General features: G+C 38.1%; 1 protein-coding gene and 1 long non-coding RNA gene across 2 annotated transcripts in view; one reads left to right on the top strand and one right to left on the bottom strand.

Moving 5' to 3' along the window:
- Positions 1 to 17,849, bottom strand: part of med13b (mediator complex subunit 13b) — a 33,835-nt gene extending 15,986 nt beyond the window's left edge. Inside the window, exons 1-12 of the mRNA XM_059533212.1 lie at positions 17,367 to 17,849; positions 14,667 to 14,901; positions 13,772 to 13,940; positions 9,878 to 10,023; positions 5,506 to 5,703; positions 5,229 to 5,423; positions 3,393 to 3,552; positions 3,181 to 3,288; positions 2,376 to 3,080; positions 1,125 to 1,341; positions 1,008 to 1,038; positions 790 to 911 (exon numbers count right to left, since the gene is read on the bottom strand). Coding sequence (XP_059389195.1) covers positions 790 to 911; positions 1,008 to 1,038; positions 1,125 to 1,341; positions 2,376 to 3,080; positions 3,181 to 3,288; positions 3,393 to 3,552; positions 5,229 to 5,423; positions 5,506 to 5,703; positions 9,878 to 10,023; positions 13,772 to 13,940; positions 14,667 to 14,901; positions 17,367 to 17,435 — 2,355 coding nt within the window. The 5' untranslated portion in view covers positions 17,436 to 17,849. The remainder of the gene's footprint in view (positions 1 to 789; positions 912 to 1,007; positions 1,039 to 1,124; positions 1,342 to 2,375; positions 3,081 to 3,180; positions 3,289 to 3,392; positions 3,553 to 5,228; positions 5,424 to 5,505; positions 5,704 to 9,877; positions 10,024 to 13,771; positions 13,941 to 14,666; positions 14,902 to 17,366) is intronic.
- On the top strand, positions 17,509 to 18,471 carry LOC132122800 (uncharacterized). The gene is made up of 2 exons (XR_009426434.1): positions 17,509 to 17,646; positions 17,848 to 18,471. It is a non-coding gene; the product is annotated as an uncharacterized LOC132122800 (long non-coding RNA).

The following is an 18,471-nucleotide window of genomic DNA, read 5'->3' as shown; positions in this document are numbered from 1 at the left end:
GTTTGGAGTAAGACAAAGAAATGTTCACTTTAATTGCTCTACTGTTCCACTAATTCAGCAAATAAAGAATTTTATGATCACCTACAAGGTTTTATAATGAGGCAGGATATCCAGCAACAAAGCGGTCTCTAATGGCGCTTTTCCACTGCGTGATATGACTCGGCTCAGTACAGCACAGCTTGGTTTGCATTTCCACTGTAGTTTAGTACTGCTTTAGAGTGCCCAGGATTATTCACGTCATTATAGTTGCGCCGCCTCTACTGCCCCGACTCCTAAAAAAACGTTTTCATTTAGCGTCGCCCCATCAAGCTCTCACTGGATCCACTCCTCTGCCATCAACGAGAGGATCCCTCTGTACTTCCTCAACAGCCACTTTTTGGGTTGTTAAAAATATGTGCACCCGTTCAAAACAGTTGCGTTTGCTCCTTCGCTGGCCTTGCTGATTTAAATCTAGTGGTTCTGTTGTGTTTGTGACGCAAGTTCAGTGATGAAGGTAGTGATGAGTCTGATGGCCAGAGTTTACATGTCATGTTTTGGTAACGGTAAGGATCATTTGGAACCTCAACCGAGGAGGTAGAAAAAAAAGTACCAGGTACTGTTCCCAGTGGAAAACCCCCCAAAAGTTAACAGTACTGAGCGTACCATGCAGTGGAAAAGCGCCATAATTTGCTTCAATATGAATATCACTGTATCCAACTCATTATGATGTTACGCTTTGTTTAAATAAGGACAACTAGCCTTCTCACTTTCCACTTCACTGTTAGCTGGTGAGTTCATAAGAGTACTAACCGTCAGGTCATCCTCGTCAGAGTTAAAGAGGTTGTCCAGGTCATTAATGGACACAACCAGATCTGTCTCGTGAATCAAGCTGGTGGTTGGAAGTGATTTACTGCCAGCTGACCCCTGGGCATCTGTGTGAAAAGGTGTGTTCAAAATGACCCTCAGAAACATTTTCTGAAACAATGAAACATTTTTTATCAACTTAAGTGTAAGGAAATAATACTCACCATCAGAAGATGGTAAAGTGCCATCATCCCTCTAAAAGCAAAATAAATAAGATTAAGACTTCTCACTTTGAGAAACATGATATCACAACATTTTTCTAAGAAAAATCACTGCCTGACCTTATTTTTCTTCCCAGTCTCCCTCTCGGCTCCTGTTTTTTTGTCTTTATCAGAGAAAGTAAACTCATCATCTCCTTCCACAAAAGCATAAGGGTCAGATTCATGCTCCTGGTCCCCATCACACTCAGCTGCTGAGAGATACTGTTTTTTCTTTTGCTCGTACATCTTCACCAGCTCTTCCGACACTTTCAGAGGCCTTTTGGAGGAGGACATAAACCTGCAACAAAACACCCCACACTATGTTACACTCTAGCTGGAAGAAAGTCATATTGAATAACCGATCAGTTACACAGATACTACTTTGACATTTATTTGTGTGTATTTACCACTTAAATATTAGTAGTACTAAAAGATTTAGACACACCAGTGTAGTTTTTTTTTAAAGAAATTAGTACTTAAACTATATACATTAATCTTTTAATTTATTGTTTTTAATATAATTGTGGTCTAAAAAAATAAAATACGTTTTAAAATCTAAAACATGCTTATTATATTTTTTACTATAAAATGCCACATATCAATAAATATATTTTACATAAGATCAATAATAATGGTTATCAACCTGTTCTATAGCCAGTCATAGCCACTAAATCAAAACATCAAGTGTGTAGCAAAAACCTCTGCAGAGACGCTGACATAGTCAGTGGTCATTTTTTTTCAGCAGCTATTGACTATTTATCTGTTCCAGGAAATACAGAGAGAGTGCACCAGAATATTGGGCCAGGAACAGGGTCCAATTCAACCTTTTTTTTTTGTTACTGACAACCACTGAAGCAAAATGACTTGCAAAAAGGCCTAAGAAATGTTCTTTATGGAAGAGTAACTTGCCTTACAGTCTGTAATTAAGATGTTTAAAAGTTAACCTATTCAAAGGCAAGTTAGAAAAGCTTCCTTTTTCAAGAAGGCAAGGACATGTTTTGAACAGCAATTCAGTTTTATTTTTTACAAGGATCCATTCTGCCTGCCAAAAGAAAACTGTTGGTTTTCAGTTCAACAAGCCAGAATGACTCAATTTATTTTTAATCACACTTCCCAAAGTTGAAGAGGTGTTCCTGTGGCTCAGTGGTAGAGCACTGCATTAGCAAAAGGTTGTGGGTTCAATTCCCAGTGAATACACATACTGATAAACAACAATGTATAGCCTGAATGCACTGTAAGTCACTTTGGATAAATGCATGAATATAAATGAAAATGTGTTGGTATTTAGTGTCACAATATCACTATTTTAGTGCACAAGGCTAGAGAACTCACTCTGTAACTGACACAACAGCATCCTGGCCCCCGGCCCTGTTAACATCCTCGAATAGTGTGACCACAGGAAGATTAGGTGTTTGGAAATCCGCATTCTTCCTACCAGGCACCCTAAAGTACCTCCAGGGGTTGTGTGTTGTGTCCTCGTTGGGGTTTATGGCGGAGCCCATGTACACGGTGGCTTCTAGGGACTCTGGGTATGGAGGTGGGCAGGATAAAGGCATTGGGTCTAGTGAAGAATCATCTGGGGGTTTCTGGGGTACCAGGCAGGGCTCAGAGGAAGGAGGATAGAAGTGTTGGTGCAAGGGTGAGGAGGAAGACTTTAGGCCATCGACAGTCTCCTCTCCGTGCTCACAAGGGTGCGGGCTGAGGGGCGGGGGTTGAGGGGAGCCAGCCATCTCATCAGTTGAGCTGTGCAGCATTGGGGTCTTGCTGGAGGTGATGTCAGCATGGTGGAGGTTGGGGTAGCAGCTGTCCTCGTGGCCCTGCAGACACAGCCTGTGAACACCATCTCCCTGCTCCAAGTTGGGCTGTTCTTCACACAGAGAGCTGCGGTGGTGGAAGGGCGTCTGGGGCCTCTTTTGCTGCTTGTCTCCTTTCTCCAGCTTCTCCGCCATCTTGTGTTTGGTAGAGGGCTGAGGAGGTTGGCCAGCAGATGGAGGATGCCCGGGGGTGCTACATGCCCGCTGTTTCTGGTTCTTAAGCCTGGAATGAAACGCGAAAGCTCAATGTCATCAGCAGGCTTTCATTCATTAATTTCAGTTAATTACATGTCATTTGTTTCAAATGTGCAGCTTGAGAATACCTTGAGCAACTGCACTGTGACCTTTGAGATGACTCCACAAAGTCCCAAACAGAAGCTTTGTCCATTTCTTCCTCGCATACTCCATTAGACATGGTTGAAAACTTTCTCCTGCAAAAACAAACCATACCAAACACCTGAAGTTGCTTTGTTCTTACTCGACAAATTTCCCATTACCATGTTATTTGCTCTGGCTGATCAGTTAAGCTGCATACTTGTTCTGGGCTCGGTTAATATTGCACTCCTGCCAGATTCGCTCCACCATTTGGCTGGCTAGCCGGCGGGGGATCTTGCCTCCGTGATGACTGCTGCTGTCCACACTAAAGGCGCCTGACATAGCGGAGAGTTTCACCCATTTCTGGGCAGGCTGAGAAACTGCAATAGAGTGGGGGAAATCATTACAACTAAATGTTTTGACAGTAACAGAGAATCCATTTCTTTGGCATTAAACGTTTTGAAAAGAAATACATATAAAAAGAAATACATATAAAAACAAAAATAAACCATAAAAAATTACATTAAATTAGAGGTTTAAGGATTTTCATAGCTGAATCTGAATTTTCGAATCTTGCCGATATTCGACTGATAGTCAAATCATGTGTCTGAGGACGGGGGCAAAATACATTACTAAGAGTCAAATCAGATATTCGACAGCCATAATTACTGACATTAACACACAGGGAAAACGTGTCACGGATGCCTCGCAGATACAAAAATAAAGTTTCGATTAAAAGCTAGTTAACATTAAACATCAGCAAAACCCTTTTTATAATAGTGCTCTCATTATAACGTTATGTATATGACAGGAGCCTAGTTATTAATGTTCTGCATTTTTGTTTTCAGTTGCATGCACTGAAGATGACCAGTAAAATGAGTCATCTGATAGCAGGTTTTTAATCAGTGGGATTTATCTCATAAGCCCCTTTCACACTGCGATTCTGGAAAATACAAACGGGTAATGTGTCCTGGTGTTCTGTCAATTTGTCCAACCCTGTCAGATTTTCCTACCACCCACTAAAACAGTGGGTAGTACAATAAAATTTTATTATTATAGTGTTCTCATTATAATGTTATAGTTATTAATGTCATAGTTATTATTATTATGCATTGTTGTTTGTCCTGCACGCGCTGCAGAGATAATCACCGTAGTATTACAATGAAGTGCTATAATGCAGTGCAACTCAACCAAATCCATCTTATACGAGATAAATAATACACAATATATATAAACCGGCTGAAATGTTTTAAAGTCACTTGTACTCTACCTGATCGAAAATATCCAGTCTTTCACTCTGTCTGTGTCAATTTGAGTCTTATTAAAGATTTAAATCCCTGCCACCAACATGCTTCTCTGTCGGTCACGGATTATGGAAAGTGAAACTTAAATATAGGGGTGGTTGGATTTATTCACGCATGTTAAAATATTTATTTAAAGTTTCGTTCTTTTCAGATTCTTATTTACTGCTTCGTTCTTTTCAGATTCTTATTTACTGCATTATCTTAATAGACTGTATATGAACTTTTGAAGAAAACCAGTAGTTTTACTTGAAATCAGACATGTGAGCTCCCCCATATACTCAAAATGGCATGATCATAAAACCCCACGAATATTCGATTGTGAGATTGGTAGTCTACTCAGGCTCCTCCTATCGAAGCATTGAATCGTTGACTATTCGGGGTCACCCCTACATTAAATGTATAATTACAACAATAATTACTGCAACTGTTATATGACTGCTATATGAATTACAGTTAATAATAAAAATCACATATACACATTCAGAATTTCTCTGGCTTTAAAATGATTCTTATGCTGCCAAAAAAATACATAAAAATAGATAGTCACATAATTAATTGATTACATGATTATCATTTTTATTCTTCTGCTAAAATGTCAGTTAATGCTGTAGTAAGAAAATATAATCAATCACGTAACGTTTCCATTAACTCAACCCCAAGTGGAAGGAAAAAGAAATTACCTGTGTAGAACTAAAGTTAAACTTTTTTTTAATTTTTTTTATTCACAATAACTGAGAATGTGGTAGTATTACCTGCTTGAGCCTCCTCTGGTGAAGTGGGAGGAGTCAGAGTGACTGAAGAGATGCCAGTATCTCCATGGATCATGTGACTGTGCTGCCCTCCTGAGTAAGAGCCCGAGGAGGTGGAAGAGCTCACTGTAGCCATGACTGGGATATCTGACTGGGCCACCAGCACCAGGCTGGCTGGGTACACCATCCTCACCCCAGCTGTGCAACATAAATGATTACTTGCACTCGTACTTTACATTAATTGATGATGTTGAACTCTCAATATTTACAGCGGACTTACCAACAACAACCTCAACAGCAGCCAAGGAATCATCCTCCCAGTCGAGGTCATCCATCTTGTCGTCTGTGATCTCCTTGGTGTTGGGGCCTATGGGATAGAACTGCTTCCATTCTTCAATCAACTTCTGGGTCGGTGGATCTGACAGCTTGAAGGACTGGCCCGTCAGAGTCCCACTCAAACCATACGGAGAGAGGATCACTGGAGGAAAACAAGCAGTATACTGTCTCAATGTAATTGCAAGTGTGATACTTCCTGGTAATATCTCTGTTCACTTCGTGGTTACCCGAGAACAAGAAAAAGAGAACGAGAACGCTCAGGGCCACAAAGAAAGCCATAAAACGAAAGTCATGAGCTCTGTCAATAATTCAGTTCACACTAGATCTGAAACAGGACAATAAATAGAGAGCAAAGGTATTTCCTTTTTGAAGTGTATTATGAAACATGGTATTAGATGTTAACATATGTCTCGTAATTATTCTATATAAAAATAAATAAAAAATAGACGTTTCTATGTGTATCTATAAGTATCATTAAGATAATATTTTTCATTCTGATTAACATTTTTTTAAGTTTTAGTAATGTGCTTGTGTTTTTGTAGTTTTGTAAGTTTTTGTTTATTTCCATGTCTCTATATATTTTTTTAATTTCTCTCTCTCTCTCTCTCTCTCTCATACGCTCATATATATATTTTTTCATAGACCAAGTTTAAACTAGATTAAAATGAGAAGTTTTAAATATTTTATTTCAGTTAAAAAAAAATTTCAAATAACAATTTTTATGGTTTTAATTTTAGTTTTCTATATTAACCCTATAATTAATATATAATTAATTTTTAAAACCCTAATATATTTTCCCAATGATTGTTAAATGCATAAAATATTAAAAGAACTGCATTATTAACCTCTTTCCTGTCACTTTTGATAAATTTTAGGCGTCCTTGTAGCATAAAAGTATGAATTTCTTAAGTGTATAATATATTTGCGAACATGAATTGCAGTGTGCATCTCCTTTAAAGCAAAGGAAACTGACTGGAGCACAAACAGTTGCATTATCTCCTCTCCTCCTCCTACAACTTCCAAAGCTTTTCTCACCTACGATTACACATTATTCAAAACTGTGATGAGATCGGACCTGTGCTGACACAGGTAGTTTCATGACACTTTAACATAAACCAAGCACAAAAGGCAAGTGAAAACTTGCCGTGTCTCAATTAGTGTACAAATAATAAAAATATTCACAATATGAACAAGGAGAGTTCATATATGTTTGTATTAGGCCAATTAAGCATATTGTTAGAAGCAAGAAAGATTGTTGCAGTTGCAGTAATAGTAAAAAGAGCAATTTCCATGTAGATAAGGATTACTTGAGAGAATGTTTGGGTCCATTGTTCAAGACAATAAAACATGATGGGATAATAAGAATGAGTGCTCTTGGCATTCGACATTATTGCTTTTGCAAATACATCTAACAGGAGTCTAACATAAGCATCAGTTGCCCTTTGGGAGATGGTTAACGAACTAACACAAGCCAGACAAGTGAACACAAGCTCCGTGAACAAGCCCTGCCAAAGTCAATCTTCAACAATTACAGTGAGAACAACTGGAATAAAACAAAACTAAATTAAAATCAATCAATTTGTGACTGCTAGCCACTTAGAATGGAGAAAAAACAAGCTTCAGATAAAGAGGTTTGTCAGCATCTCTTGAAACAAGGACTCTTCCATTAAACAAATATTTTACTCTTAATTCAAGTTAAGCCCTATGAGAACTGTGAAATGACTTGAAACCATTTGGCAGCATGCTATCAGCACATCAGAACTTAATTAGTACTTAACCTGGAATATTACTTTAAAAAGCAACAGCATTTCCAAAGGTGGATTAACGACTGACATTGATCCCACATAGGACAACAGGTTGAGAAGAAACAGATGCATCTTGTAAAGGGTAAAGCATACAGTTCCAAGCAGAAATGCAAGACACGAGCTTGTGAACTCAGCACCTTGGAGGGAACGGTGGTGATTTAACAAAGAAGAAGTACTGAATCTGGAAAACACCTCATCAGGGCCACAGTGGGGCTACACTGAGATAATGACTATCACAAGAGAAGCAGCGTCTCAGAGGTGTTAACATTGTAGGCCTTCCATTACTGTTGCCTTGAACAGAAGAGAAAACGTGTTTGCCACCAGTCTGACTGCTGGGGCAACGACAAACCACAAAAAAGACAGCAGAACAAAGAGGAGGGCCTGTCATCTTTTGAGTTACATCACTAAAGTGTAAAATTCCCTCTCATGACTACTGTCATTATGTGCTTCGCACTGAGTGCTAAACTTTCCGCTTTTGTATATCAATACAACTGTGTCTTAATGTGAGTCAACAAACAACAACAAAAAAAAACAATCTACAAATGAGTTTAACAGCATTATTTTCACATAGACACTTAAAGGGATAGAGTTTACCCAACAATAAAAATTAGCCCATGATTTATGCACCCTCAGGGCATCTTAGGCATTTCTGACATTACTCTTTCAGACGAATCCAATCAGAGTTATATTAAAAATGGTCCTGGTTCTTCCAAGCTGTACAATGGCAGTAAATGGTGCCCCTGTTTTTGAAGCCGAAAAAAGTGCATCCATCCATCAGAAATCTACTCCACATGGCTCTGGGGTATTAATAAAGGCCTTCTGAAGTGAAAGATTGCGTTAGTTAAAGAAAACGATTGATTTTATCCCCAGAGCTTACATTGTGCCTTCCACTACGTCCATGTCATACACTCGAATGCCTTGTCGTGAACGTGCCACCTTGACTGACTGGAAGCTGGAGATTACAGTTTATACATTTTATATTTTTCATACACTAACACATCATTTCACCTCAGAAGGCCTTTATTAACACCCCGGAGCTATGTGGAGTAATTTTATGATGGATGGATGCCCTTTTTTATTTTGGCTTCAAAAACAGGGGGACCATTCACTGCAATTATACAGCATGGAAGAACCAGGACATTTTTTAAATATAACTGCGATGTCAGATACACCTAGGATGCCCTGAGGATGAGTAAATAATCACTAATTTTCATTTTTGGGTGAACTATCCTTTCAAAAGGATAGTTCACCCCAAAATGAAAAATTTGATGTTTATCTGCTTACCCCCAGGGCATCCAAGATGTAGGAGACTTTGTTTCTTCAGTTGAACACAAACCACTGCAATCTGTCAGTCTTATAATGGAGGTGAATGGTAATCACGGCTAAAACATTCAATAAATCCAAAAAAAAAAAAACATACACAAACAAAAACTAAATTAAACCCTGCAGCTCGTGACGATACATTGATGTGTAAAGACACAAAGCAATCAGTATGTGCAAGAAACTGAAAAGTATTTATATTATTTTTTACCTCTGATGCATTGCAACGCCTGAACTGTCTGAGCGCCTCCTCAAAACACAGCCTGCGCGTGAGAAGTCTTCTTGCTTTACTGCAGATTTATGAGTGCATTACCACCACCAATCTCTCAAGTGGACCATTGATAGTCTATCTACAATCTCAATTAGGAGTGTCAATGGTCCACATGAGAGATAGGTGTTTTGAGGAGGCGCTCATACAGTTCAGACAATACAGGCATTGCAGTGCATCAGAGGTAAAAAACTATATAAATACTGTTCGTTTGTGGACAGACCGATCGTTTTGTGTCTTTACACATCAATGTATAGTCATGACTGCAGGCTTTTATTTTGATTGATTTATTTTTTTTATTGTATGTTTTAGCCATGACTCCCATTCACCTACATTGTAAGACTGACAGACTGCAACAGTTTGAGTTAAAAAAAAATTAGTTTGTGTTCTACTGAAGAAACAAAGTCACCTACGTTATGGATGCCCTGGAGGTAAGCAGATAAACATCAAATTTTCATTTCTGAGTGAACTATCCCTTTAAGTCCACATTACAGCTTATTCGGGCCAACAGTCAAGAAAAAGCCATGAATGTCAAATGCAGATGCAACAAAAAAGTAAAACCACTAGTTGTTGTTAAATTTGAAACCAGATTTAGTAATGAATTATTACAGATTAGTACAACTGCAACATTAAGGAACACTACCTTACAAAACTTTGAAGTCAGTATTTATTTTAATGTTTTTGAAAAGTGCATTACTTTGATCAAAAATACAGAAAGAAAAAAACAATAGTATTGTGAAATATTATTACAATTTAAAATAACTTGTCTATTTTTCAATTTTATTTACACCATATAATATTTTCAATATTTATCACACAGCCTTTGCATGTCCTGAGGTTGAGACTACAACAGCATTACATAAATTCAAGACACAATGTACATACAGATTTCACCCGAGTCAACTGATCAGCAATGCTCCTACCTTGAACCGAGCTGCTGCTTTGCTGGGCCAAAGTCAGGTGCTCCTCGCTCAACAGATAGACAGGCTGGTGTTGATTAATCTCCACGCTGGTGCACACATTACTGTCTCCATGTACGAAGAAAGTAAAGGAGCAGGACAGGTGCTCACTGCAAAGGAGTAGGAACAAATGGAGGATTACTCGAGGGTCTGGAGAGAAAGCAGCACACTTCCTGGAGGTCTCTGGGAATGGTGTGTTGACAGCTGAGGTCATCACAGTTTGTTTACAGGGTAAGTGCCTAAACCTTTGTGACACTTGTCACACAGAACACGTGTTTTAATACATTCAGATAGGGCTGAACATTACATCTTGTCTAGGAGTACTATGAAAAGGATACTAGGTGAGTATCCGGTTACAAATTCAAAGATTTTAACTTTGGGGTTTTATAAAGTGCTGAATTAAATTCTAGAACACATAATGAATGTCTCACACTCTGACTCGCATGTAGCACACATTCTCAAAGTTAAAAACCCAACACCTGTGAGTGTGTGACCCGCAGGCAAGAGTAAACAGCTGTTACAGTGTAACCAAACATGCAAGATGATGAGTGATCAAATTGAAGCATTCAGGAATCATCAACTGAACCCACAGTTTGTTTGTTTATTTGTTTGTGTTTTTTTTCCTCTGAGGCCTTAATTCTGAAGAAATTTTATATAGATTAAAATAATCATAACATTAAAAACTTGCATTTGATAAAGCAAAAAACTAAAATGCTTTTATAAGGGAATAAACTATGCAATGCTTCACAGCAGATAACAATCAAACAACAGTAAACTATAAAGTTAATAATCATTAAGGAGAAAAATGTACAATTAGTCTTTGTGGGAAAACAATTATGTCATTTGCAATGCTTCATGGGAGTGGGCAGCTGCTGATGAGCTCTTCTGCCTCCATTTCTTTTTCCATTGTGAGAGAAACTTCTTTGATAGGTAGTATATTTGATATATTAAAATCATACTGACTTTTGGTTTCTTTAGAAGCTTTAAAGTCAGCCTGTATTGGAAATACACCCCGTCTAGCTCTAAATGCATGTTATTGATCATATTGTGAATAATTCATGTACGCATTTCATTTTTTTTTGGACCTTGTAAATTTTAAATTAAAATGCTAACTTGATCTCACAGTGAAATTACAGTCTTTTCTCTGACAAACGTATGCTGGAGTTCTTCTGTCATTTAGTCAACTTAAGATCAAGCCCCTTCTTACAAATGACCTCAAGCTTGCATGCACACCTGCCAACATCCATTTTTTTTTTCCATTTTCAAGAATGAGTTTTACTTAAATCTGTCACAATATGAAAGAAAAGATCTGTCACTAATTCCAATACATCATGAGACGACCTTATGATAAAAATTCAAAGTTGTGGTTTTATTTCTGATTCAAATTTATTTATACTACAGTGTATGTGCGACGTGACATAGAGCCAAGTCTGGTAATCCATACTCAGAATTTGTGCTCTGCATTTAACCCATCCAAAGTGCGCACACATACACACAACCGGAGCAGTGGGCAGCCATTTATGCTGCGGCACCTGGGGAGCAGTTGGGGGTTCAGTGCCTTGCTCAAGGGCACCTCAGTTGTGGTATTGCCGGGCCGAGACTCAAACCCCCAACCCTAGGGTTAGGAGTCAAACTCTCTAACCACTAGACCACGACTTCCATACAGACAAATAATGCTCTCTTGAATGGCATTTACAATTTGACTTTCTAGACCTTTACAGTTGCAGCTCTCTCTTTGCATGCCTGAACACTGTAGCCCATTCTCAACCAGAAAAACCAATGCGAAGACCAGAACCAGAACTTCCTGCCTATATGCCAACAATGCAATGCTCTCACTGGAGGAATCGAGTGATGACCCCCGATAACAGTGCCAACATCACCCTATGCAATACCAGGGGATCTATGAGAGAAAAAAAGAGAGCGAGAGAAATGGGGAAGCCTGCATTCCTCAAACGTCTGTTGAGCACTCTTAGTCAAATGCCACCAGCAAACCACTACAAACATCACACTACAAACATGGCACTTCAAAGCATGTGAACTGCCCTATGCACTGCCGTTCAAAAGCTTGATGTTAGTTAAATTAACACTTTTTGGTAATGATGCATGATAAATGCTGTTCTTTTGAACTTTCTATTAAAAAAAACAACTGAAAAAATTAAATCATGTGACACTGAAGACTGGAGTAACATTCAGTTTGCCATCACATATTTTTTTTTACTATGATATAGTATATATTAAATATATTAAAATATAAATAAAAGATAATAAATTGTAAATGGTAATGCTAAACAGTAGGCTATATATATATATATATATATGATGATAGGTCACGTTGAGCTCTAAATAAATATATATATATATTATATATATATATATATTATATATATATATATATATATATATATATATATATATATATATATATATATATATATATATATATATATATACATATATACATACAGTACAGACCAAAAGTTTGGACACACCTTCTCATTCAAAGAGTTTTCTTTATTTTCATGACTATGAAAATTGTAGAGTCACACTGAAGGCATCAAGGGCTATTTGACCAAGAAGGAGAGAGCTGGGGTGCTGCGCCAGATGACCTGGCCTCCACAGTCACCGGACCTGAACCCAATCGAGATGGTTTAGGGGTGAGCTGGACCGCAGACAGAAGGCAAAATGGCCAACAAGTGCTAAGCATCTCTCGGGGAACTCCTTCAAGACTGTTGGAAGACCATTTCAGGTGACTACCTCTTGAAGCTCATCAAGAGAATGCCAAGAGTGTGCAAAGCAGTAATCAAAGCAAAAGGTGGCTACTTTGAAGAACCTAGAATATGACATATTTTCAGTTGTTTCACACTTTTTTGTTGTGTATATAATTCCATATATAATTCCACATGTGTTAATTCATAGTTTTGATGCCTTCAGTGTGAATCTACAATTTACATAGTCATGAAAATAAAGAAAACTCTTTGAATGAGAAGGTGTGTCCAAACTTTTGGTCTGTACTGTATGTATATATGTATATATGTATATATATATATATATATATATATATAATATATATATATATTTATTTAGAGCTCAACGTGACCTATCATCATTCAAGCTCACCTATCTGCCTTAGGAAAAAAAAAAAAAAAAAAAAAAAAAGGCACCAGAAATGCTCAGCCATGAGTATCACTGCTTATTAGGAAGAACTCTGGATCTCTGACATCTTTTCAAGTTCAGGCAGAGCTGAACAAGTGAAAGTGAAATAGTGGTTCCTGTTGACCTACCTAGTGTGAAACCGCATAGTCAGTGTTTTGTGAGAAGAGTAAGGTCTTCATTAAAACTTAGACAGAGGAAGCAGCCACACTTTCCAGCTCCTGCATCCTCAACTGACACTGAGTGCACAGTGTGCACAGCCACAGCAGGAAGTCGTATACTCCCACCCACAGCCACACCACCTCTACCCTGAGGGAGCCAGTGACATTATGCAAATGAGACAGACAATTAGATGGACCGCACCTTTTGCCCCACCCTACATTTTTCGAATGTTTCACTTAAGACAGTTCATTAGGATGACGACATGCTCTAGTCTAGTGCAACTCTCATGCAAACAAACAGAGTATCCCGCGAGGATATGTGACAGAATCACTGGCTTCCAGGAGCTCTTCCTCACACAAGAATGCCAACAGCCTGATGTCACTCGTCTGCTGCGACAAACAATGAGGATCATGCTGTTAAATGCTGCAGCTTACAGCATGCATCCGCATCGCTGGGCATGAAAACACACCAGGTTATCTCCAAAATTTAAACAAGGCGCATAGCAGTCACAGTTTCAATCGTCGGTTTGCACAACTTCTCTTTTACCTTTTGTTGATGGGCTTCTCATCCTTCTCGTAGGGTTTGACAAACCACTTGCCGATACGAACAAAGGCTCGGTTCATGAGGCAACGCTCCAGCAGGTTATGGATGGCTTTGAAGAGCAGCGTTCGGCACTCGTAGGTCAGGCCGCTCTCCCACGAACCGTCCTCATAACCTGTGAGTCACAGAGGACAGATCAGTACTCTATTATATCCACATGCTCAACTGCTGTTGGACCAGTTACGAGCCTTAACATGACTTTTTAGTTAATCATAATGCACATGGCAAAGACAGATGGATACTTTGGAAGACCACACATATTGCAATGTCAGGCCAGTAGTCAGTTTTCATTTTAGGAACAAATTGTGCAAAGAATCAGGAAATTAACCCCACTTAGCTCTTCAATGACCAAGTATTGATCAAGCTATAATGGTAATAAAAGGTAAATGAGAAACAGATGTTTTGTCCCCTTCAGACTGAAGTCTAATTGCACCTTAAAAAAAGAATGAATCATCATTAACCACAGTTTCCTCTTCCATATAAGAAGAGCTGCTTATATATTGAGTAAGAATTATTTGCTATGCAGATGAGGTATGCTAAGAAAAATAAAGTCTCACTGCAGACATACTAAAATCCTTGAATAGTTTTGCTTTGACACATCTGCAATGAATGCAGTTAGCAAACCTCAACAACTGCAAAATCAATAACCAGTCTATGACTAATGTCTGGAAAAACACCTCCAAGCTAACTACCAATTTTGCTATTTAAAAAAAATCTGCATCAAGCCCTTGCTTTAACCTCTGACAAGCAAAATGTCATCTCTGACTACACATATTTCTAATGGTGTATGCTCATGTTACAGTTTGGCAGATGTGTCAGTTTCACATCCAAGCAGACATACATGATAAGTCATGGTGGACGAGCTCGGCAAAGTTGGGGTCGTCTCCCCACCAAAAGATCCAGAGCTCCCGCCGGCCCGGGGTCTGGTGCCTCCGCCACACGCTCAGCACGTCTGCCTTCAGGCAGCGACTGAAGCTGCACAGGATGGGATCCTCCTCCGTCACCGGGAAGAGGATGGGGGACGAGGTGGGGCCCTGCCATACAAAACACTTCCATTTGATCCCAGTGAGGTCAGCCTAAAAGCAAAGAGAGGGAGAACGTTTGTGAAGGCTCAGCAACCAGTGATAAAGCGACACCTCCACTAGGATTAACAGGCGTGCATATGCAAAAGCACAGCCAAAATGACAATTTGATTGTGCAACTTTGATAAATGTAGACATGTAAAGTAATTTTTCTGTGACTAATGCAAGATGACGCCATCTAACCATTTAACATCGTGAATCAACATGTAGGCCTATTTGAAATTCACTGTCAGCATTAAGCTCTGAAAAACTTTGACTTTTGCTAAACTTTCTCACCACTTTGATAAGTATCTGAAAACTTATCTCAAATGCATCATTTGCTTGTCCCAGATTCATCCTACAATTTAAAGTACATTTCATGTTTATTGAAGACAATAAAATGTTTTTTTTTTTTACATTTTCTTCACAAAAATCAAAAACCAGATTACCTCACACAATATTCTGTGCTTGAAATTACTTTGATGTCCCTTAAATTACATCTTTCGCAGTAAGTGGATCTTGTATTTAAAGTAACTGATTATAAAAACTTTTTTTTTAAGATAACTTTAAATTTAATTTTATTCACATGGTTAACAAGTACACTGAGCAACTAGCAGACATGTTACCCTAATTTAATTATATAAACTGAAACCAGCAGTAATTTTGCTGATAAAGCATACTGATTCTGCACTTTTTTGTGAAATGTAGCCCCAATTATAGAATAAGCCCCAAACCAAGATGAGATGACATTTCCACTCATAACCTGCATCAAAGATCACTTCAATCAAGTTCATAGTCTGACCTGGATATGTGTAGTAGTGTAGTTTATCCAACATTACTATAAAAATATGAGAATTTGGTGCAAGAAGGAAGTGAAATAAGGCCAGCTAGACAGGAAACTTATAATGAATACTTGGCTCTTGTTTACAGATCACTCTACAACCACAAATTGAAGAAACTAACGTAGGTGTATATAGGAAAATTAGACTTCTATTACCACACAACACATTTACAAAGTTCAACAAGCATTACTAGAAGAACATAACCAAACCGATAATTAGTCTAGTCCATAAAAGACAGAGACAAAAAAACAAAGACCATGAACAAAGTTAAATAGCTTTTAGAATCTGTCCTTTCTTGACAAAGTTCACACGTACTGTCTTATCAGGAGCGATGCAACATGACATGAAGAGTTATTTCTCCAGCTGATTGATCACAGTACATTTGAACTTTTAATTATGAAAGGTTTTCTTAAATGTTACGTTTAAATATGCAAAAGAGCCATTATCTAATTAAATATGCACTAATATGCATATATTTCCAGAACAGAAACCTAAACATTCAATTAAGACTCATTTCACTCTGTTGACATATTAAAGGTTTTTACAGAGGGGATTTCTTTTTATTACTCCATAAATCCAAAAACACCTTCAACAGACAGAATATATATATATATATATATATATATATATATATATATATATATATATATATATATATATCCCATCTTTACAAATAAAATGTTATATAAATCAGGCAAATGACACATAAACAAACCCCTCCAACTAGATATGAGCACAAATAAAACAATGTAGAAAGTCAGTTATTGTGCCACTATTTTCATTTTTCCAAGTCAAAAAATAAATATTTTTAAAACTTGGTACAATTCAATTTGACACAAAATGTCATGATGAAAAAGATCTCAAAAACAATACGTGCAATATAACGTTTTCTCTTGTTGTGTTCTAAACGTCTTTTTTTATCACTCCATAAATCAGAAAACCGAGTCAACAGCTAGAAAACATCTAAAACACATTTGCACCATGTTTTTAGTAATTAAGTTATATAAAAACCAGATGAGTGATTTATACATAAGCAAACAAACAAACTGCAAAAACCTTCAAAAGTTTGTCAACGTTGGTGTATGCAAGTAGGCCTCCTACTGAAGTGGAGGTTTCTGACTCATTTTGAGAAAATAATATACTATATTTTAAATCTACAAGCGCAGATAGAACGGTGTAATAAAACGAACCCTGTAAGCTGATTTTGGATGTTTGCTTTTCACTTAAACGAAAGAAGGCATGTTATAAAAGCAAACTAGCCTAAATCTCAAATTATTATCCAGTGCATGGGGGAAAAAACAATGGTTTTGCCTGTATTGTGCTGGATTTGACTGTTGATATTGTCTCCCAAAAGCTGTTTTTCTACTAAAGAATTACTTCATGCCAACAACTTGCAGCTTGTTCCAACCAGTTAAGCAAGTGTGTACCAACGTTAGGCAAACACGACCTAAATAACACAACAAAGCCGTATCTCATGCGCCAACCTCCGTCAACACAACACAAACACACACCTGAATGTCTAATATATATTTATAAACCGGCAGCGATTGAGTTCGTATTAAGATCAACAGGCCTCTGTTTGTTTGATTGACTGGCCAGCTAAATATGGCTTTGGCCCTCAGTCAGTTGATCTCTTACCAGGCAGAAGAGATTGGAGTGGCAGTCCTCCAAGCTCGCCCCGTTGGGTACAAAACAAGAACTCATCATCAAAGCTCAGTCCAGCGGGCCATCCTGTCTTTCAGATCCCAGGAACAGATAATGCGAGGGGGGTTGGATAGGGTCTCCGTCTCTCGGAAACAATCGGCTTCGCGTCCAGCGAGCTAATTAGCTTAGCTCCGCTACGACTCCGCTAGAGGTTACTCACTTACCAGGAATAATTGCGCTAAAAACTCCCTGCTTGCATTTACCATGATCCGCGGTGAGATGCTATTCACCCCGAGATTTTTTACATCAAATAATATGTAATTTCAGGAGTCCGAGAGGGTAGGGAAGTGAATCCAAGCCCTCCCCCTTTAGCTTAGCATAGCATCGGGCTAACGTTAAGCGAGGCAGCAACAAACAGTTCAAGACAGAAGACTTCAGCTTCAAATTTGACTAAAAATCACTCGCTGCTTTCTAGGTCTTCACCGGACTCTCGTCAACGGCCTTTCGCGGAGACGCTGGCGATGGAAGTAAAATGTTCTGGTTAAAAAGTACAGTTAAAAGAGGTAAGGCTGTGCTGTGCTCAGCTGTGTCTCACTGGTTTGTTTGAATACATTGGTCGCATCCTTTAATGGCGGCCACAGGGACACAACTCTACTCTACTCTACTCTACTCGGCTCCGATTGGCAGCGCTGCGACTCGATAGAAAGAGGAAAGAGTCTGTGCTGTACTCTATAAAGCTCCAGAAGAGTTGACTCAACATTAGAGCTGTCAACTGCTTTTAGCGAGATTCTCGATCTTTTAGAAAAAATACTATTCTAAATTTGATCATAATGTGGAATGTGTAGTTTCTATTGTTACATTTTTACTTTTTTATTTATAATACTGTACTTTTATATGTTATGTATCTATTTTTTATTTAAACTTTTTAAATTATTATTATTAATCCTCAATAACGAGATCCATTCATTCATTCATATTTTTCTAAACCTTTCCACAGACTCCCTTGAGTCCCCTTGGAAGTTCCCTGACTGTCATGTGGAGTTGCAGTATTTTTACAATAAAGTAATTAAATAAATAAAATTGTATTCTTTCCACACAA

The sequence above is a fragment of the Carassius carassius genome, chromosome 41, assembly GCF_963082965.1.
Source record: "Carassius carassius chromosome 41, fCarCar2.1, whole genome shotgun sequence".
Classification (NCBI taxonomy): domain Eukaryota; kingdom Metazoa; phylum Chordata; class Actinopteri; order Cypriniformes; family Cyprinidae; genus Carassius; species Carassius carassius.
This window is presented reverse-complemented; position numbering and strand designations above follow the sequence as displayed.